At 42.0% G+C, this 23040-nt stretch overlaps 1 protein-coding gene across 1 annotated transcript; it reads left to right on the top strand.

Moving 5' to 3' along the window:
• Positions 1 to 9642: 9642 nt before the first annotated feature.
• On the top strand, positions 9643 to 21725 carry gcgrb (glucagon receptor b; the record flags this gene model as incomplete). Its single annotated transcript, XM_079220183.1, has 13 exons — positions 9643 to 9696; positions 9838 to 9934; positions 10050 to 10157; positions 11577 to 11665; positions 11981 to 12087; positions 15739 to 15895; positions 16524 to 16683; positions 17711 to 17771; positions 18040 to 18109; positions 19995 to 20083; positions 20173 to 20317; positions 20939 to 20980; positions 21303 to 21725. The coding sequence occupies 13 exons, from the start codon at positions 9643 to 9645 to the stop codon at positions 21723 to 21725; spliced, it is 1602 nt and encodes a 533-aa protein (XP_079076309.1).
• Positions 21726 to 23040: the final 1315 nt, after the last annotated feature.

A 23040-nucleotide genomic window follows, 5' to 3' on the forward strand; every position in this document is an offset into this window, starting at 1 on the left:
CAATAGAGACAAGAGTGGGTGCAGAGATAATGGGTGCTCTAAAGCTTTTGGATACAATGTTACTGTTCTATACTGTGTGTCATCATGCAGCAGTGGTGTGTGGCGTCGTGACCTACAGGTACAAGTACAATAGTATGCCACATGACGCACAGCTGAATGTCCTGTAGAGTTGCGCCCCAGGCTCACTGTCAGTTAATTCAGCCTCTTGAATGGTTTTCTAAGGGACCTAATTCACCGCAGAAAAAAATCCACATCTGTGTCCATAACACAGGTTATTTCTCTGGAGTGGAAGAGAGCAGTTTTTCAGTGCCAGTCACTGACCTTTAACTATTGGTAAGCACTTCACACGTGTATATAACAGGAAGATGAATGCAGCAGTGGATAGGGTGAGCGTTTTCTTCGATAGAATACATTCAGGTTTCATTAAAGCCGACACATTCATGGTTAAAACACACATTAACACACAAGTGTTAAAAGACACAATGTCATGTTTTCAACGTTGATAATGAATACATATTGAGCCGAGCAACCATAGACTGGAGACAGACTGTCGGCGCGATGCTGCCATTTGTAGACTGGTCGTGTAATATTGTACAAAACAAGGACTGGAATATTGACTTCAACCTTTCCAAACACAGTGCATCAATGTTTCACCTGCAAATCCACAAAGCAAAGTTGAATAAAGAGTTGGCCAAAATATAATACTAACACAGCAACTGCATACTTACATGTGTTCAGTTGGATGGGCTTTGATTGAAGTGAATGAGAAAAGCAGTGAACTTTAATATGACCGCACCTTAAACCCGTAATGCCTATTTTACAGCCGGCATTCAGATTTGTCATAGCAGCATAAGCACAGGTGTTACTAATAACATCACCGGCTGCAGCCTGCTCAGTTGTATTGAACATTCAAGATTATAGTATTGTTTACCGTAACAAGTCAAAATGTCTGTTGTGAATAAACCACCAGGTGTAGCTATTAACACAAACGATGGCTGAATTCCATTTAGCTGCTTTGGTTTCAGGGGCCTGGTTCGGTGCATGCTGCCTCACTGTCATACCGTCACGACTCACTGGGACACTTGAACAGAAAAGAGCCATCGTTGATATTATTAGTACCACCTGTGCTTTTCATGTTATGACAAATACAAATGAGTGTTGTGAATAAAGGTCTATTCCTACATGAGCTGAGCAAACTCGCAGCACAGCTTTAATCAGCCGGAATAATTGAACATACTTGTGAGGGTATGTTCAATTAGTTGTAAACACTACTGAGGACTCCCTGCAGGATTCCACGAGCCGGGTAAACTGGGAAGGCGGCTTATTTGTCTTCACTGGAATTCTTGACTGCATACAAAATAGATCAAGCTCTTGTCTTTTGCATTATGTTTTGCTTTTAACATAATACACCTTTTTAAGCTTCTTGAAATTGCATTGCGTACATTTGAAGACAACATTATAAATATAATTATCTGTATTATGATTTAAATAAGTAAATCTGCAGCCAAACACACAGTCGAGTTATGAGCAGGATACAGATTCATGCATCACACACTCTGTGTGTCTCTCTCTCTTTTTCACAAACAGAGAGAAAGATCAAGCTCTGTGTGTCAAGAGGCCTCTAGCACATATGGGTCTATTTAGCTTTAAATTATCCAATGTGGTTTGTTCACTAAATCTGAAATTCATCTCATCTGACAGCAAAGAATGTACCCACATATTCTCTCCTCTATTTACTTTGCTCACATGTTATACTTGCACAAATTCTCCATTACAAAAAGATCTCATCGGACAGAAATGGGTTGAGAAATGTGTTTACCAAGATGCAGGACGATTGAATGCTATTTTATTTTGAAGGAGGTGGTGACGCAGGATGATGTTGGTTTATCTATTGTGCTCCAGTAATCAGCATATTATACAGCGTTATTCTGAGACAGTCCGACTAAGAAACACGTCATCCTCAACTGTCTCAGCAGATATCCCCCAAAACAACACATGTTTACTTTGCCGTGACAAAGCCTTCTGACAGCCGCATGTGTCAGAAGGAGAGGAGGATTTCTTTTACAAAATCCAAACAAAACTTTCATTCTCTGTTTCCCTCTGACAGCCAACATCAATGTCTTTACCAAGGCTGTTCCCTAACCACTTGATTACTGTTGTAACCATGACAACAAAGGTCCCCTAACCTTAACCTCTTTTCTTATAAAAAAACATTGGGATTCAATGTTTCAGTACCATAGTATCCGGGGAGAGGGATCCTCCTCTGTTGCTCTCCTGAAGGTCTCTTCCTTTTCCCCCGTGAAAGGGTCTTTTCTATTCAGATGCTTAAACATGGAATATTAGCTTGTTTATTGTAATAATAATATTTTTTATAATAATAATAGTAATACAACAAATATATTGTTTAGTACAAGGAAAAGAAAAATATATATAATAGTATAACACTAGAAAAAATACAATACTGTTTAAAGTAGATCCAAACATAAAATGAGTCGGCAGATCTCAAATGGCTTCATGCGTACAAAGTCAACCACAAAGGTTTTTAATCCCATTAAGAAACGTCAGATGTGTGAGGGGATCTCATTCACTGCTGCCATGGTAACCATGGTGAAGGTACCCACGTTAACCTTGAATAACACAATTATATTTCAAAGACGTTTTTTTCTTCCTTTTTCCGTCACGTTTCCTGTATTTTTAATGCATTTAGCTAAAATCAACAAAAGTCGTGGTTGCAAAGGCAAAGTTGGATGTGGAGCTCTGAAGGACATTTTTCAACTGTTTTTCCTTGAAATCATCTTCTGTATGACATTTTCTCTGGCTCAGTCAGGGCATTTAGTGAATCTCTAGCATCAGCTGTTGTAGGTGTGTTTCTGTGGGTGAATGGAAGGAAACAAGTAGCATGCAGCGCTGCACGACTGATGCGTTCTGACTTTCAACTAGTTTTTTTAACTTGTTGGTTCTCAAGTCTCATCTTTCCACCTCAATTTTCAAAAGTCTAAGTTGAAGGTTACATACACATATAAATAAGGGATTATGAACATAATGCTATAATGTATAACATAATATATGCATATATATAATAAGAATAAGAATATCTCTGTATATATATATACCGGTGTGCCCCAACATTCACAGTGGTTTTGTGTCAACTTAATAGTTTATTTCAGTCAAATGTTTCTGTTTATTTAAAACGTTATTGTATCATTTAAGTTGTTGATCTGCTCAGCAGCTCAATCAAAATGTAAAAAGGTTTGTGCTCATTATGCTCTAGCAGGTCAGGGCTGGAACTGGTGTGAGATACAAGATTGGTAGCTCTTCTCGAACGTGTTAACAGAATGTATTGCTATATATATACACAGTATATATATATATATATATATATATATATATATATATATATATACAGTACATATACAGTATACAGTATATACAGTATATATATATATACAGTACATATACCGTATATATATATATATATATATATATATATATATATATATATATATATATATATATATATATATATATATATATACTGTATGTTATTATAATCAACTTCACAGATGTTTACACAGCATTTTTCAGTTTCTGTCTGTTGGTCAATGTACCAGACAGCCTTCGTCTTGTATGTGTTTCCATGTCACAATGTTGGTGCCATGATTGTATTCACCCATTCCCTTAAATGGCACACATGCATGCATGTGTGCAGGTATATGCGGGCACACACATGCACAGTTAAGTTATGGAGTCAGAGCAGCTGTGTAACTGGAACAGTGCTACTGGATTGTTAGCTTCTTTCTGTTGGTCTCTTTTCTTTTTGCATTATCTTTTGTACATTATCAAGGCTATAAAAACAGCCGCCGATGTGTGGCTTTGTGAACCATTTGTGTGTGTTTTCGCCATTGTTGGTGTCTGTTGTGCATCAGGCTGCCATAAACCAGTTTGTGTCCCTCATGTTTACGGTTGTCACAGGCGAGACAGTGTGTGTTGGGACATGTTGCGCCTCTAGCAAATGCATGACAGGCATGTTGGGTGGTTAGTTTGGATATGAAACACACCAACACACTCACTTGTTGTGACATTTCACTACACACAGAAAGAGTTGTGGGAGACGCTATAGATCAGCGCTGGTTCCTCTGTCCTTTTATTTTTGATTTACATCCTCTGCTGATGTGATATATCAACTACCAGTGTTGACCGGTAACCCATTACTTAGTGACACGTTACTTTAATGTGATGACTTTTATTTAGTAACAAGTAGTATAAGAGATGAATAGTAGTTTGGTGGGAGCGTTAATCAGTTTGGTCTCAGTGTACTTTACAGACGCTGGTCAGGATGTGTTCGCTTGTTTTTTAGGGCCTAGAGGCCAAAAGAAGAGCACCATGGCCTCCAGTGAGTGTCTCCTGCTGTTAGTTGGACGGTGTGTGAAGCCCACAGCTTCACTGGGCGTCAGAATAGCTGTGTGCAGTAACTGGGACTAAGATAGCTGTTGACTGTCTGTAAAGACAGTGTAATTAAATTGTGGCCAATTGTTTCCTATTTTGCCGTGTATGTAATAGAGACAATGTTCCACGGGGCCGTGGAGGCTCGAGAGTAGTTGGAAGGCGCTTTTCAAAGAGCTGGGCTGAGAAAACCAGGCGACAAATAACTTTTTGTGTTTGTACTTAGTTATCATTATCTTTCAATAAATAATGAGTAATAGATTACATTTTTCAAGTAACTCGACCAACATTGTCAAAGTACAAAATATCAAATGCTGATGAATTGTTCATATTTTGGAAAATTCCATTATTGGCTTTCTTGCTGAGAGTTAGATGAGACAATTGTACAGTAAATGTGAAGCAGCCAGCCCAACATACATGAAACAGCACATAGCTGGGTCTGGGAGATATGGAAAAACATCCAATATTCTAATATTTTTGACCAAAACCTCAATGTCAATTTTTTAAGATATTGTTGGGTTGACTATTGGTGCTTTTACAAAATATGTACACAATGAGATTTTTGAGAATAGTCATTGTTAATATTGATATAATGATTAAGTAGGTACAACTAAATAGAACAGAATACTAAAAGAACAACATTTGGTAGGTTGTAGATTAGCTAGAACAGTCTGGTTTGTTGTAGAACAGCTAAACAGGCTGGTTTGTTCAGAAAATTGCAACACGTTACTGTAATGCAGGCTTTGAAACCAGGAAAAGTGCTGCACAAAGTTTTTGCAGCTCATTCACACACACTGATGGTAGGGAGCTACCACACAGACACCAGCAATTTAGTGTTTAGTGTCTTGCCAGAGGAAACTTTGACACGTGGACAAGAGAACATCGGGTTTGAACTATGGCGCTGCGATCAGTAGGACACACTCTCTTCCCCCTGAGCCACAACCGCCCCACCTGAGAGTCATATCAATCTTCTCAATCTAACTCTGAAGAAACCGTACAAGTGTATTTCCTAAAATGTCAAACTTGTCCCATAACTGAGTGATGTTTCCCTCACTGGCACTGACACTGGCTGGTTAAAGGGGGCCTCGGCTTTCAGTATTATTTTCCAGCTGCATGAACCTATGCATCATGTTACACAAGGTAACATATGTTCTACTTATTAACTCACTTGGTTGTTTAAGTAGCGTTTACTTGTGCGCTGGCAGGGCAATGTGTCATTTGTTTCCATAGGAGAGAGGGTGTGTGTGGGAGCAATGTGCTGCTGAAGGACAATATATAGCCAACAAGATATCTGTGGTATCAGTGAAGCATTTTTATGGAGGAGTCCAGGGAGCACATGGCTGAGGATTTAGGGTCTGTCTCTTGGCATTCTCCGCGGGACACTGAGAATGGTATGTACTGGCCAACCCTCCTTCTTCCCATGTGCTCTCCATCTCCCTCACTCCTTCCTTTGTGGACTCCCTGCGTTTACAAACAATTGCATGTCACTAAGTCCTTTAGCGTGGTACTAAAGTACCACAAGTGTTTGCAGAGTAAAGGGACGTATGGGAAGGACTGAAGCTTGTCTCCCATGTGTTTCCCAGTGCACTGACCTCCCATATGAGAGAGGATGTCACACAACTCTCCCTCGAGCAGGCCAAAGAACTAATGAGGATCTCTGCTTTTTTCTCACTTCAGACAAGCCTGTTTGCTTCTGAATGGTTGGAGAGTTATAAAGTAGAAGAGTGGGGGAAGGACAAGAAGAAGCTATGATGAGAGGAAGAGAGACAGAGAGAGAGGAAAAAAGAAAAGAAAAAATAGACCGCTCTTGCTCTGTTTGTGAAGCATGACATCTGCTGAATGAGCAGATTCTGAGTCACCCCCATCACCTACCTCAGTTATTCATAACACAGCTTCACACACTGCATGCACAAACACGCAAACACTCCCGCACACATACTCTTGAGAATCTCACAAGCCAAGTACACCTGATCTGTCTAAACCATCACTAAAGAGGACAGAAACCTGAACAGAGCTGTCTCAGGGTCTTTAAAGAACATACATCACATTTGTGTATCAGTTCACTCAATATTAAACACAATACTTTTAATAGGCGCTAAACAAAAACGAAAAACAATTTATTGTTTGTTTAAAAGCCACAACAACATTCCACCTTCAAAATAAGAGCTCCAACATTAATAATACAACCTCCAACCTTCAAGTACCAAATCATGACAAAGCCTTAGGAGATGAAATGACTAAACATGAAAAGCACCAATGTCATAGTGTAGTGCAAACTGCTTATAGTGAATCAAATTGTTCACTATATGTTGTGATGATTATTCAAACCATTTTTGTAATGCTATATTTCCCATGCAATAATATACAAAATGAAACGGACAGCTTTGCTATTTATATTACATTTTATTGACTGTTTTAAAATCAAGGACTCAAAATCAACCTTTATCTGGTTGGCTCGTTTTTGTCAGTTTGTCAAAAGCTTGGAGGTGACTAAGTTTTTCTTCAGAGAAAATGTGCTCCTCAGGATGCCAGCTGGAAGCAGACAGGTCACCGTGAGGCAAAGTATAAAGTTAAGTAAAATAAATAGAACTATTGGAGTTTATAACATGTAAGATTTTTTCAATATGTTATCATGTATGAAAAGATCCAAAATTAACACTATAAGTGGACTACATTATTACTGTAAGCAAATTTATTAAACAACATTTGTATAGGAACGAATCTGTTTAAAGCAATTTGATTCAAATAAGCAGCTGAGCACTAACTGTAATCACTATAAGTGGTTTCCACTGTATAACAGATCAATCTAAGGTAATTTACACAAAACACCCCAAGTGGTAAGTGAGAAAATGTCTATTTTTGTCATTTTTGTGAGCCAACCCTTTAGAATTTGAATTATGTCCAAATAACATGTATTTTGAAATAAAGAAGGGTACTGGAGCTTCAGAGCGGCTCACCGAGGAAGACGAACATAATTAGCGCTCGGTTTAGCTCCATCACAGCCACTAACGCTTGCTTCTGTTCCCGTCTATACTCATACTCTGTCTAATTACCCGCGCCTCATCACATGGAAAGCATAACCTTAATGATAATGTGCAACGGTCTGTTTTCCTGACAGACTTCATTATTGGCAATTTGATCATTTTGAGATCCTTGATGTGTGATAAGTAGTTATTTCTTCGATTTTCCAATAATTTGCTGTGACACATTTCCACTTCAACTTACTTCTGCCTTTTTCTTCTTGCTCTGTCTCTGGGTTTTTCCCCAGGACAAACTCACATAATGTGCACTTAAATGGAAATGTGTAGGAGGAGAGAGGCACGCTCTTCCTTCTGGCACACGGATATGGACTGAGGAAAAAAATGAATGAGGTACACCCTCAAGATGTATGTGCATGTATGTGTGAGACAAACAATGAATAATGCAAACAATGTCATAAACTCTTCAGCAAATGTAGCTGTTATGATGACCGCACACATACACACAGAAAGGGAGAGAAGCTTTTATGTCCGCCAGTCATGTATTCTGATTTATAATTTAGGAATACTCCAAAGGAAAAAGCTGTGACTCACGCAGGGTGATTGTGCTCATACAAATTAGTGAGCATTGTTGTGTAGATATTTTCGCACTTTCTATCTCTGGCTTTTTCTTTCTCCTTCATAACACACACAAACAAACTCAGAGCTCTGTATTCCTCATATGATAATCATCAGTGAGCTTAGTGATGACCAAAGTTCAATTAAGGGTTTATCTGAGCGAATGAATATAAAAGTAATTCATTATTCAGACTAAAAGCCTAAAAAGCATTCAGACTAAAAATCCAGGTTGGGTAAAACACATCAACTATTTAGATAATTGTTATGTTTTTACTTTCACCCAAAAATGTTTTGTGTTTTGAGAAACTTTCACAGCCTTTTGAGCTGTATAAAAAAAATCTACTGCAAACCCCTCTGGAAAGCAAAAAATGCACCTTAATCAAGCAAGTTCTATCTTTTTTTCACTCACAGAAAAAAATCAGATACAAAGACAACCAACCATAGTGATACATGTCACCAAAAAGCAACAACAAGCAGCTACTGCCAAACATATGGAAGAGGATTGAATTACCTGAGGTGCTACTACCCTGGAAACAGAGACTCACACTGGCTGGAAAAACTATTAGGACATCCTCATTCCACAGCATGCTGGAGCGTGTGTGTGTGTGTGTGTGTGTGTGTGTGTGTGTGTGTGCGTGTGTGTGTGTGTGTGTGTGTGTGTGTGTGTGAGTGTGAGTGTGTAATGTAAAACCTGCCTAAGAGGTCGATAAGGCTTATCAGGCCAAGACAGTCCTGTGATTATCCGCTGTCTTTTTCTCAGTGTTGTGGCACACAGATGTTCACACACACACACACACACACACACACACACACACACACACACACACACACACACACACACACACACACACACACACGCACACACCTGCTTTGGGCTTTGCTGCTCAGTCGATAAGAGCTGCATGTGATCGTATAGAGGAAGGTTATTACTGTAACAACACTAGGTCTGTTGCAGGAAGGAAAAGCAGCAGCAGCTCATGTGTTGTTGTTTGCTCTGTTGTCCTCTCAAAATGAGGTTGCTATTCTTTGTGCTGTGATAGCACAATAGGCTATCAATGTTTGACTATAGATCTCTTTCAGGTACAGCAATTTGATACCAAGGACAGAAACATACACACAGAAACACGCGCGTCCTGATTCATCATCATCAGATGCACTTCAACAGAAGCATGGAGACTGGAACAGAGTGGAATTTGAAACGTTTTAGCCAAAAATGTTTCCAGTGTTAAGGTGTTTTTTGCAGAAACGTTTCAGATTTCGTTTTGTTCTCCAACTTCGTTGGTGAAGACGGCCAACCGGTACCACAGGAAATGCACCGGCCATCAAAATCAGCACACAAATGCAAACAGTTGGAGCTATTTGTTAGGATTTGATGTTCGACAGCTGAGTCGAGGCAGTTGGATGGAAAATAACTCAAGCGTCTCTGTTAATTCAACCAATTGGCTGAACGAACCCCAACACACAGACACACACTATTCACACTAACAAGCTTTTTCCAATCGTGTGTAGGCAACGCGGTGAGAAAGAGTCGGGGCCGCCTCATGTGTCGGGCCTCCTCTGTGTTCTGGTCCCCACCGACCCCCACCCTCCCAGCGTCAGTGGGATGTCCCAGGTGTGTCTCCTCTTGGCCTTGCTTATGCTCTGCAGCTGCACAAAGGTACGTCTAACGGTCTCTCTCTCTCTCTCTCTCTCTCTCTCTCTCTCTCTGTCTCTCTCTCTCGCACACAGCCTCACGCAGAATGAGCTGTCTTTGATTGGCAGCTGTTACTGAACGTCAACATGACGCTTCCTCCTGTAGGTCTCCTCTACTAACTCCCTGGAGCTCGTGAAGGAGCAGTGGAGCAGTTACAAAAACCAGTGCCTGAACTACCACAACGCCACGCCCCCCACGACAGGTGAGCCCCTCTCCCCCCAGCTGGAGCTTGTGTCTTACAGAGATGCATTCAGGAGCATGAAGCTTTGCCTACTGTAAGCCAAGAGTACATTTCACAGATCTGCTCTCCACTGCAGGGCTGGTGTGTAATAGGACCTTTGACCTGTACGCCTGCTGGCCTGATGGACTCCCGGGAACCACTGTCAATGTATCCTGCCCATGGTTCCTGCCATGGTACCGTAAAGGTATCAGTGCTCAGATAAGATCAACTTGATTATTCTCAAGGGAAATTGTTGTGCAGGAGTTGCAGTACAAAGTTGTAAATAGTGCAAATACATGGAGTGCATTAAAGTAAAATCAGTAGTTTTACGGGCTGTGTGAAGAAACTCCCCTTTTCAAACTAGAGCTCCTCTTCATGAGAACAACTGGATGTGAGAGCTTTTTTAACCAATAGTATAGTCCTCGTCCCTCTCGTTGAATTAAAGTCCTGACGTCACATCCGAGAAATGCAAGAATACAGCGCCCATCCAGGTACATAATGTGAGAGTATAACTTCAGAGAAAGAGCTATTCAAAGTGCTCTTTAATTAAAGTAATTCGGAGGAGTGAATTGAAAAGTGCTTTGTAATGACAACACATCCCATTGTACTGTATGTCATTGGATGAAAACATTGTTGAATAGAGTGTTCAATAGTTTCAGAGAGTGAATGAAGCATTAGTTGTGTGTGGAGGCCACATGTATAGTCAGATATCACTCTACTATCTACTTCAAAGTGGTGTCAAGACTTCCCACTGTGTCTCCAGGGGCACTGAACATCCTTGGGAGCTTTCTGAGTTTAACTTGCTGGGCAGGCTTTCATTTCAGATAGAGAACAGCGTTTACTCATAGCAGCTCTTCCCATGTGATATCATCAGTTATTTCTTAATGTGCAGGTTTCCTGCAGGTGGTTTGGAGGCAGGTGTGTGAAAATGAGCTAGTCTCTCTACTATCTCTTGTAAACTAGCAGCCCGGCAGGGGCTCCTCGTTGTTCTTCTTTTTTTCAGTTTTGTATCATCAAACCACAACAGGTTAGCTTTGCTTAGCACAAAGACTGGAATTGTGCTCTTTTCAAAGCTAATAAAGTAGGAGGACCTCCAAAGTGCAGTTATTATAAGGTGTATAAACGTCAAGTTGTAGTTTGACAGGGTGTTAGGCTATTCCATGTCCAAAAGCAGTTGCCAGGCAACCAGTGGCAAGTCCAGGATGTTGTATGCCTATGGGTTAAATAATGGAGACATTATGTGTGTTTGACCTTTAGAGCTGCTAGTCGCCTTTTTATTTTACCTTTAGGCAGAGCGATGCCAGCTGTTTCCCTTTGTTTCTAGTCCTTGTGCTCAGCTCAGCTAAAGGCTGCACGCTGTAGCTTGACATTTTCCATAGATGTGAGAGTGGTATCAATCTATTAATTAACCTCTTTGCAAGAAAGTGAATGAGCATATTTCAGTCATTTAAGGTATGCTTCCTATCTTCTTAGCTAGCCTTAATAAAAGAAACTTCGAAGGCAAATAATGAACCTTAATGATTATCAAGACAATGTCACTAAGTAGTTATGGTCCTACACACAAAATATTGGACACATGTCATCCTAATGTAAAATCTCATAATGTGAGTCTCTGTGTGAACAGTTCAGCAGGGTCTGGTCTACAGAGTCTGCAATGAAGAGGGCCACTGGGCGCAAAAGAATACCAGCGAATGTGAGGACGACCCTGGTGAGGTGTGTGTACGCAGTACACTGTGTGTGCGTGTGTGTGCGTGTGTGTGCGTGTGTGTGCGTGTGTGCGCGTGTGCGTGCGTGTGTGTGTCAAGCCTGCCTTTTGAGGCAACTGCTATCATATGTGAAGCTGATCTGAAATCAGCGTGTGAAAAACCTTCCATCTGTTCAAATTCGCAAACACCCTTTTTTCATATTTTGTGACAAAACTTATCTGCAGTGTATGTGTGTGTGTGGCAGTGGATGGATTGGTGGGTGTGTATGAGTGCAATGCATGGAAGCATATATATGACTCTGTCTCTCCTCTTGGCTCTGCAGCAGCAGTATGGTCGCATCCTCAGTCAGTTACGGGTCATGTACACAGTGGGCTACTCACTCTCCCTGGGAGCTCTGCTACTGGCCCTGGGAATCCTCATCACCTTCAGGTACAATTATTAATCAATAAAGGCGGTAAAGGACAATAGGAAAAGGGAAAGAGAACCAAGAAAAGTAGAGAGGAGGGCAGGAAGAAAGGGAAACAAGAAAGATGGGAATAAAGAGGATGACAGAGGGACTGAATGCTAGAGAACAAAGTGCTGAATGAAATGAAGAAAAGTAAATACGAGTAAGGAAGATGGGAGGTAAGGAGAAGAAAAAGGTTAAGAAATGTTTAGACGGAAATGGAGGGGGAAGAATGATGGAGAAAAAAAGGCAGGGAATAACAAATGAAGAAGAAAAGAAACAAGGTGGTGAGAGAGAATTTAGAACAAAGGAGGAGAAAAAGATGCAATGAATAAAAGGTGGGAGAAAATGTGGGAAAAGTGAAGGATGGAACCAAGGAAGGATACAAAGTAAGGATGGAAGAAGGGGAGGAAAAAACAAGGAAGGAAGGAGAGAATCAAGCCTGAACAAATGTAAAGAACAAAAGATAAGAGCGAGTAGTAAAGGACTGGGTAATTAGAGTCATGTTCCTGTGAATACAACATATCCTGAGACTGCAACATCTACTCCAGGAATCAAGCTTCAGAGGTGCAGCTGTGGCTGGGCCAAAGTGACATCCTATGCAGGCCTTAGAATACATCAAGGTCGAAAAAGGTGCTTGAAGGAAGACCTCGCATCGACCACTACTTCTTACGAAGCAAGTCGAGTCAGTCAAGTGAAGTTCAGCAGCAGAACAAAAACCAAAGTCTGCAGGACATCAATCCCCCGGGTCCATAGGAAGAGGAGCCAAGCACAGCAGGGCCCCTTGAGCCCAGCCTACCTCAGCTCGGAACTGAAACAAAGATAGCCACTTATCAAGTGACCTAAAAAAAAAAATAATAATGTGTGGGAAGCAATCAACACAGACATCAGCAAACTCTTTGAACAAATGAGGGGAACTGCAATTAAAAAGCTGGAGAAGATGGGAGAGCTGATCTATAGCTATGGTACTGAGCGTTTTGGAATCACAGAGAAAGGGAAAAAAAACATCAACCATCCCAACAAAGTCCAGGAGACAGCAGGAGATTGAGCGACTGGTCAAGGAGAAAAGACAGCTGAAGAAGCGGTGGAGGAAAGCCCCAGAGAAAGAGAAGAGCGGCAAACTCATAACAACAAGGAAAGATCTTGAAGCTCATCTGAAAAGAATCCACACTGATAGCCACCGGTGTGAACAGATCACCCTTTCACCGGATATGACACCAATACATCCCCCAGAACACCAGCTAGATGTATGTCCTCCAAAGTGGAGTGAAGTGGAAAGAACTGTTCGATGAGCAAGAGCTGCATCCTCTCCTGGGCCCAACGGAGTCCCTTACTGGCTTTATAAAAACGCACCAGATGTGTTACGTTTTCTCTGGAGGCTAATGAAGGTGGTGTGGCAGAAACAAACAATACCAACGTTTGGCGAAGGGCCGGTGGCGTCCTAATCCCTAAGGAGAAGGACGCTACTGACATCAGCCAGTTTCGCCACATCAGTCTCTTAAACGTTGAAGGCAAGATCTTCTTCAGCGTAGTAGCTCACAGGCTGGCTGTGTACCTAGACAGAAACAAATACATCGACACAACAGTGCAGAAAGCAGGGATTCCAGGCTTTTCTGGTTGCTTGGAGCATACAAACATGATATGGCATCAAATCCAGGCTGCCAAAAAGGAGGGAAGAGATCTCCATGTCGTGTTCTTGGACCTCGCAAACGCCTTTGGTTCTGTTCCTCATAGTCTCTTGTGGACTGCGTTTGACCTGTTCAGCATCCCACAGGCTATCACCACTCTTGTCAAATCCTATTTCCAGGACGTCCAGCTATGCCTCACAACTGAGGAGTACACCACAGCATGGCAGCGTTTGGATATAGGGATCATGGCAGGATGCACCATCTCTCCTCTGGCTTTCACCATGGCAATGGAGGTCATCATCCGAGCCTCCCGATGGGTAGTAGGAGGTCAGCAGCTCAAAGCTGGTCTTCGTCTCCCTCCCATCAGAGCGTACATGGATGACATGACCCCACTAACAATAACCATGCCATGCACAAGACGACTGTTGAAAAAGCTGCAGGAGAACATCAAGTGGGCCCGGATGAAGATAAAGCCAAGCAAGTCCAGGAGCATATCAGTTATCAAGGGCAAGCTGTCAGAGCAGCGCTTTTTCATCGCCGAAGAACCCATTCCAACAGTGTCAGAGAAGCCAGTGAAGAGTTTGGGGCGCTGGTACGATGCTAACCTCAAGGACAAAGATCAAGTGGACCAACTTAGGCAGGACACAATCTGCGGCCTAGAGAGTATCGACAAGTCCCTACTTCCTGGCAGGTTAAAGCTCTGGTGCCTTCAATTCGGTCTCCTACCCCGGCTGATGTGGCCTCTTACCATCTATGAGGTCCCTATCTCAAAGGTTGAAAAACTGGAGAGGTTGATCAGCTCGTTTGCCAGAAAGTGGCTGGGTCTTCCCAGGTGTTTCAGCAACATAGGGCTGTATGGAAGAGGCATTCTGGAGCTGCCTGTGTCCAGTCTTACAGAGGAATCCAAGTGCTCCAAAGTAAGGCTGGAAATGACACTAACAGAATCCCGTGACCCATGTGTAGCCCAAACAGCTCCTACTCTGGCGACCGGGAGGAAATGGAATGCAAGCGCAGCTACGCGGCAGGCAAAGGCAGATCTAAGGCATCGTGACATCGTTGGCCTTGTGCAACAGGGGAGAGGAGGCTTTGGCCTCGGAGAGAGCAGACCATCTTGGTGCTGAAGTGCCTTGCAGCTACGCTGGAGACCAGACGAACGACCATCAATGCCCTACCTCCATCATCCCGTCCTACATCTGCGCGAGGCTTCGTCTGTGAAGGGGCAAAGCCATCCAAGACCAAGGCCAGTACAACATCAGACTTCAGCTCGGAGGAGCGCGAGACTGGAGGCTCGTGGTGGATCTGAGTCCAAGGCTCTACTTTCCACCAGAGATCGCCACTACAAACCTCAGACCAGACCTCGTGCTTTGGTCCTCCTCAACCAAGAAGGTGTACATCGTGGAGCTGACTGTGCCCTGGGAGGACGCTGTAGAGGAGGCCTACGAACGAAAGAGCCTTAAGTATGCTGAGCTGGCAGCTGATGCTGAGCAACGTGGCTGGAAAGCCAAAGTTTGCCCAGTGGAAGTCGGCTGCAGAGGCTTCGTTGGTAAAACAACTACTAGGCTACTTAAGGATTTGGGAATTCAAGGCCAAGCCCAACGCCAAGCCATCAAAGCCCTCTCAAGCGCTACTGAATGGGCAAGCCGGTGGCTGTGGGTGAAGAGGAGAGACGCCACCTGGGCCCCAAAATAGCATCTGTGGCGCAGAAGGGTTGAAGCAGAAGGGGGCACATCTGGGACGCAGGTGTAGCCGATGAGCCCTCTGGAGATGTTGTGGGCTTATCATCGAAACACCGGAGAAGTAGGGTGCCCACCTGATGACTCCAATGAGGCCTTAACCCTTTTGTCCCACAGACAGTACCACGACTCTTACCCGGAAACACATTGCAGGTCTGCGTCAACCCACTTTACATCTCAGGAGTGCAAATCAACCAGGGATTGTAAAATCTAGTCCTAAAAACAGAACTATCAGTCAAAAGCCGTCACACACACTGTCACTCTTGTGCCCCAGGAAGCTCCACTGTATGAGGAACAACATCCACATGAACCTGTTTGCCTCCTTCATCCTGAAAGCCGTGTCCATCCTGGTCAAAGACGCCCTGCTGTCCCTCACGCTGGACCCCAGGAGCAGCAATGGCAGCCGGACACAGGCGTGGGTCAATGTACCGGTGAGAGCAAACACACCACATCAGCCTCATCTGCTGGGAACTGTGCTTGTGTGCAGCTGTTTAGCATGAGACCAATACATCACACTACTTCCTGCACTGTTCATGGAACATACATTGTAAATGCAAAATAGTGTAACTTCTTATCGTGAGCTATTCTTCTCATCATATTTGTTCAGCCCCTCTACCAATAATTCATCTTCTGGGACAAATGTAATTTCCTAATAATAAATCTTGTATCGGTTCATTAAGAAGACATCCAAACATCTGAAACTGAAATATTTGATGCCAGTGAGGAAGAGAAAAATCAAGAAATGCCCATGCATACTAATTTCATCCAGTTCCACTCGCTCCTTTCTTGCTACATTTACGCCAAAGTCATTTCCACTATATCTCATATAAAACGTTACAAATGAAATTGTGTCTGCATAAAGTATAAGCAAAAGGCAACTAGAAATGATGTGTAAATATGATTTGCTGCTTTTGTGTGAGCAGAACAGTTCATGTGAAAGACGGCAGACCTGCAGTCGTAAGGCAAGAGTTGAGCTGTGCTGCCTTTGTACCATAGAGAAGATGTCACATTGGCTTAATGTTTGTACCAACACCACCCCCGTCCTGTGTCGTGTGTCAGGCTGTCACGTGGTGCCGTGGTGCCGTGGTGATGATGCAGTACAGCGTGATGGCCAACAACTATTGGCTGTTGGTGGAGGGCATCTACCTGCACAGCCTGCTAGTCATCACCGTGTTCAGTGAGAGGAAGTACTTCTACATTTATCTGACCATTGGCTGGGGTGAGGTCATAACTCGTACACAGGGACTGATGGTGCTGCTCTGGTTGTTACAGAAGCTGTGCTTATGTTCTTTTTACATCAAATATTGGTCAACTTAGCAAGAAGAGTAAACAGGATTTCAAATTGATCAGTTGTAGCAAACCGACTCCCTCAAACAGTCCTCAGCAACAGGAAGTCAGTCATGTAGCAGAAAGGTTAGCAGGTATGTAAATAGACAAATAAAAGAGCAGAGCCCCATATATCTAATCAATTGTCATAACAGACTGGATGTGAACAAGTACATCTCAAAATGTAAGTAGTTGTTATTCTACTTCCTACTGATTTCAATAATATATTATTTAAAAAATCCTCAGAACACAAAATAAAAAAGGCATCCGTATACCTTTGGCTTATCATTTGTTTTCTTTGAAACTCAATCATCTTATTATCTCTAAATAAATAAAGACTTTATGATGTTCATATTAAGTTTTCAGCTTGCTATTCTAAGATGATAATTCAATTATATCGTTATCTTGAGAATTCAAACATTGTTTTCCGTGCTTACGAAAGTCCTTCCAGAGCGGAGATAACAAATAACTGTCTTGTTACATTATTAACTGGATTGTTCAATTGTTCTGAGTGAGTCTTTGCAGCCCGACAGAACTGATAATGTCGAGGAAGTGACCGGGCTCCTGAACAGATTAGATTTTGCTTCACACAGGCAGACATTTTAATATTTAGAGACCTTTCAAGTGTTCATCATGTCCGAGAAGAATATAAATATTTGTCTCGAGATAACAAGATATTAAACTCATCATCATAAATAATGTTAAATAATACGGTAAAACCCTGTCAGCCTGATAACTGGTTTACAGAATGAATAAAGAGCAAACTATCATTTGTTATACACATTAGTTGTTGTTAATCTTTGGAGTGAACGATCGACCGCGAGCATGATGACACTTCTCTGGTAAAATGAGGACAGGCTCAGCGCCTTTATGTCTCACAAAGTTTTCCTCTGTTGACTTTCACATTTTGTCATTCTCAGGCGCACCGCTCATATTCGTGTTGCCGTGGATCACGGTGAAATATCTGTACGAGAACGAGGAGTAAGTTGCTTTTCATAATAATAATATTTCATAACAATGGAGCAACATCAGATGAAAGAACTGTGAGTTGTGAGAGTTTATGTTATAATGTAGGTGATGACTCTTTGGTGGCAGTGAAAAGATCAGAAATACAGTGATAACAACAATAAGTTACCATTTTAAATGTGTGTGTGTGTGTGTGTGTGTGTGTGTGTGTGTGTGTGTGTGTGTGTGTGTGTGTGTGTGTGTGTGTGTGTGTGTGTGTGTGTGTGTGTGTGTGTGTTTGTAGGTGCTGGGAGAGGAATATCAACATGGGATACTGGTGGATCATCCGTTCTCCTATAGTGTTTGCTTATCTGGTAAAACTGTCTGAATCTGTTTGTCTCATATTCTCATATCCTCATATCCTCATATTCTCATATCCTCATATTCTCATATTCTCTGTCTGGCAGTTGAACAATATGGTAAAGGAAAGTCAAGTCAAGTCAAGAGTGTGCTGGCATGTGATCGAGCTACTGATGCGCGCACACGCACACACACACACACACACACACACACACACACACACACACACACACACACACACACACACACACATACACACACACAGCAGCTGACATTTACTGACACTTTACTTTACTTTTTTTTAAATTTACTTTACACTATGCTTGTGTTTGTGTGTATGTGTGCTTCTTTGATAGAATACAGATCATGCAGTAGTTGGAAAGAGGTTTGGAGTAAAACATTGCTTCACTTCAGAGTTACACTTTGTTTCCCGGCGTCTGTTCCTGTACATCTGTAACATAATAATCTCTCCTCACTGAGTACTTTAGATTTTTTCAACAGAAGGTCACTCTGAAGTTAAGTGTAGCTAATAACTTAATAATAGTGATAGTCATGGCATGGCTCTTTGTCAGGCTCTTACTGCAGAGCACTATGCAATACTATAACAATAACTTACTCGTAATTTGAGTCCACTACAGTATTAAAATTGCCACTGACAGTTAACCTAAGTGTTTTTTTTATTAAATTCACTGATTCATTTACGAATAAAGCAGGAAAAAGTGATTTGGAGTAAACACTACTTTTTTGTGAAATATGTATTTAAAGACTCTACAGTATGTGTTTTATTTGACTTGATAACTGTGCCTGAAGTCTTTTGCACACGTTTGACGCATTTTTTGTTTTGTTTTATTTAACAGTTAGAGGCCTGCGGAGAACACAAGATTAAAGTAAAAAAACAACAACGCTAATCTGTTTTTTCTGTTGTCCTATATTGTTAAGCATCTCACAAACTCGCCAATGTATACTGTGACCTCGTGTCGGGGTCTAGGGAAATAGAAACACTGATCAATGATAAAACTGGTAACGGCTTCTTTCTAGTGAAAATCTAATTTGACCTCAGAAACTAAAAATCACATTGAAACTCATTGGAAGATGAACACATGTAGACTATTGTATTATAGCCTATAGCCACTTTTGTGTTTACACACGCACACCCTCACACACAGAAATAAGTTGTGGAATCCCTCTTGTGTGTTTCCTGCCTCTTGTTCCCATAGAGACAAACAAGATTATGGGTGGACACACTTATGAGCACAAGTGTGCAGTAACAGTAGCAACCTTTGTGACCTCATGCGGAAGCGTACGTGTGCTCACACACACATGCTGAAATATTCTGAAAGCCGTGTGTTTCCTGGACTGTGTAAGTCACACAGTTTGTGTTCTGTGGAAAACATTTCTTTATCGAAATCTCTAAAATAGTTGCTGTATGGTTGTGTAACGATATGTGTCATCCTCCAGCAATCCCAAACGCAACCCTGCGGTTCACACACACACACACACACACACACACACACACACACACACACACACACACACACACACACACACACACACACACACACACTCAAACACACACACATTCACACAAACACATCTGTCAGAACAACATACACACGTTACCAAATTTGGAGCGCTTATAACTTGAGTGCCGTAATAATTAATGCTCTCTGTCATTGGAGAGGGTCTGCACTAGATCACAGCGTGCGTGTGTGTGTGTGTGTGTGTGTGTGTGTGTGTGTGAGTGTGTGTGGACAGTTCAAATCCTTCAGAGCACAGAAAGACTGGGGACATGTACAGGCGTCTCAGTCTCTTTCTTTCACGTTTTGTCATCTCAACATCTAGAGAACATATTTTGCATATTTGTTGGTATCATTTCACTCCCCTGTCTTCTTATTTCAGATTAACTTCTTCATATTCATAAGAATTATCAAAATCCTGATGTCTAAACTCAGAGCTCATCAGATGAGATACACTGACTACAAGTTCAGGCGAGTGTTACATGAATGTTTCCTCTTGACTGACTTGATGTAGGTGGTAAATGAGCCATGGCTAACCTCTCTGGTTTCTCTTAATACAGATTAGCAAAGTCCACTCTGACTCTAATTCCTTTGCTCGGGATTCACGCCATCCTCTTCACCTTCGTCATCGATGAGTCCGTCCCTAAAGGCTCCATGCTGCGCCTCATTCGCCTCTTCTATGACCTGCTGTTCAACTCTTTTCAGGTCAGAACTCAACTTCACATAAAAAATAGATTAATCTATAACACATCATTAATGTTAACGCTGGGGGAGGCAACTTTGGAGAAACCAGCTAGAGTAAACTAAAAATGTTTAAGTAACCAAACAAAATATTCCCAAAATCCCAGACCTTCAGGCCTCTGATAAACTCTTGTTTTCCTCAGAATTGTTGTAATTACTTTCTTAAATTGCACATTCATTTTATTGTATTACCATTAAGGAAACAGCTACAATTTGCATTATATATATATATATAAATGAATAGCCCATGAAAATGTATTTGCTCATAAAGGCATATAAACAAATGGATTCTGATTATTTTGGATTATTAGAAACCTGCATTGTAAACATTCTTGGTTATTTGTGAGCAGAGCTCTTCTTCCCTGCCTGTGTTGGCCCATTGCTGCATTACTGCCCCAGTAGATCCCGTGAAGACCTAAACTATACATTTATCTTCAGTGGGAAGCGATATGATGTGGTTATTTCATGTGTTTTTAGTGATATCAGGGTATTTGTTGATAATAGTTAAAGATTAAACATTTAGAGCTGTGCCCGGTTAAAACATATGACATGACGGAAATGTTATGGCTCCTCCTTCTGTTTCAGGGCCTGCTGGTTGCCATTCTGTACTGCTTCGTCAACAAAGAGGTGAGACAGATGTGCTTTCACGTCAAACACAACCTTAATTTAATCTCTGCTCATGATGCAGTTCCTTCCTTTCCCTTTTGTAGAAACGATACATTAGACATTATTCATCATCAGTGTTTCTGTTTCCAGCCTTTATCTTCCCCCTTATATCTCTGAAAGCTCCACCTTTGTTCAAGCTCCACTTTATTCTTTTGTCTACGAAGTGGGACCGACACAACATCGTCCCCTTGATTGGCAAGAGAGCAAGTCCATCTAATGAAGTGCTCTGTGTCCTATTTCATCTTCATCACAAATCTCTCTCTGCGGTCCCATCATCCCTCAGGTGCAGTCAGAGATGCTGAAAAACTGGAAGAGGTGGAAGCTGGGTAAGGACATCGATGAAGAGTACCGCCACACCCACAGCCACACGCCGCACATCAAAAGCGGCAGCATCGGCACTGGCAATCTACCCGATCTCCATGACAACAATGCCAGCGACCCTGGTGGTGACTCGCCTCGCCTGGACAGAGCGGACGGAGACGCCTCGTGCTCCACCGCACCTGACGAGAACCGCCGACTAGTCGTCTGCTACAGCAACGGGACGGGGAAAGGCGGGCCCGCCAAAAGCAGACACACCCTGCAGTTCTCTTTCCTGCCACACCGAGGCGCCGGCACTCATGTGAGCACTGCCACAGAGGATGTGTGCCTGGAGGAGAGGGTGCAGTGCAGCACATACCCTCTGGAAGGAGAGGAGACTAATGTCTGAGGACAACGTGCTCTGAGGCCAAAAACTCTCACTGATTGTGCTTATCGGTGTTTCAGATCAGTGTTTATCATGCGCCAAACAAGACAGCCCGAATGGGAAGAGAACCAGGAAGTAACCCACACATGTCAGGATGTTCAAACCTGCCCAGCTGCAAAATATTATTTATTGATTTCGGGATGTTGAATGGAAAAGACAATTATTGACTTGAGACATGAGGAACGATGAAAAAAATAATAATCAAAAGAAACTCTAGTGGTGTCGTGTGTGTGTGTGTGTGTGTGTGTGTGTGTGTGTGTGTGTGTGTGTGTGTGTGTATGTGTGTGTGTGTGTGTGTGCGTGTGTGTGTGTGTGTGTGGGACTGCTATTCCGACACCAACCCTGTTCACACCTTTCCATCTGCTGTAGTCGTTGTGAGTCTCTCGTCTGTTTGCAGCAATGGATGCTTTGGTGCACTCCTCAAAAAAACTTCTCAAAAGTGTCAACTCTATTTTATTTTATTTTTTGCATACATGAAACTGAATGTGGATTTGAGCATGCATGACTCATGATGTCTTGTTCATCAGGATGAAGGCAGAACTGAGACCACTGACTCACAGAGTTCATGCCGAGGTAGACGATGCTATCCTCTTCATAGAGTCTGTAATGTGTTATTCTGGTTTGAAATTTACATAAAATCCACTATTTCCTGCACATTCCTTCCCTTCCTTTTTATCTATAATTCCCTTTGGCTTCTTTCAACCTGACTGAATGTATGTGAACAATGGAGAATTATTGTTGAAACAATATTTAAGTGTATATATGTAATTAGAAATATGCCAACAGCACCTGCATTTATCCAGCAAGGAGCCTTTAATTTCATTCTTGATTTGTCTTCCGACTTGACAGACATTTAGTCAATTGGATAAAAAACAATTTGACAACTGGGATTTTTGGTGTTTCACGTAAAGTAAAGTTCCTCCAATCCTCGTCCTGCTCCAACCGGCTTCCATCATGTCCGTACAGCCTCACATTGTTTCAGTCATGCAGTATTCTGGAGGCAAACCCAGAACAAGAATAAGTCTTTTTATGTGTCTGTAAGGTTTTTAGTTTCATGAGTGAATATGATCTGTTGAAAAGAGCACCACATTAACAACAGAGGAGCCACCTGGTTATTTATTTTAGTTTTAGTTTTTCTTCTGCGGATCGGATAAGAGCTCATGACTCTTTCATGACTCTGAAAGCAAAATGTGCCACACAGAACTACTTTTCTAATCAAGGAATAAGAACATTGGCAAATTAAAACAAGGATTGGTGTTTTCAAACATGATTCAGTTCA

Source organism: Taurulus bubalis (genome assembly GCF_910589615.1).
Source record: "Taurulus bubalis genome assembly, chromosome: 6".
NCBI lineage: Eukaryota > Metazoa > Chordata > Actinopteri > Perciformes > Cottidae > Taurulus > Taurulus bubalis.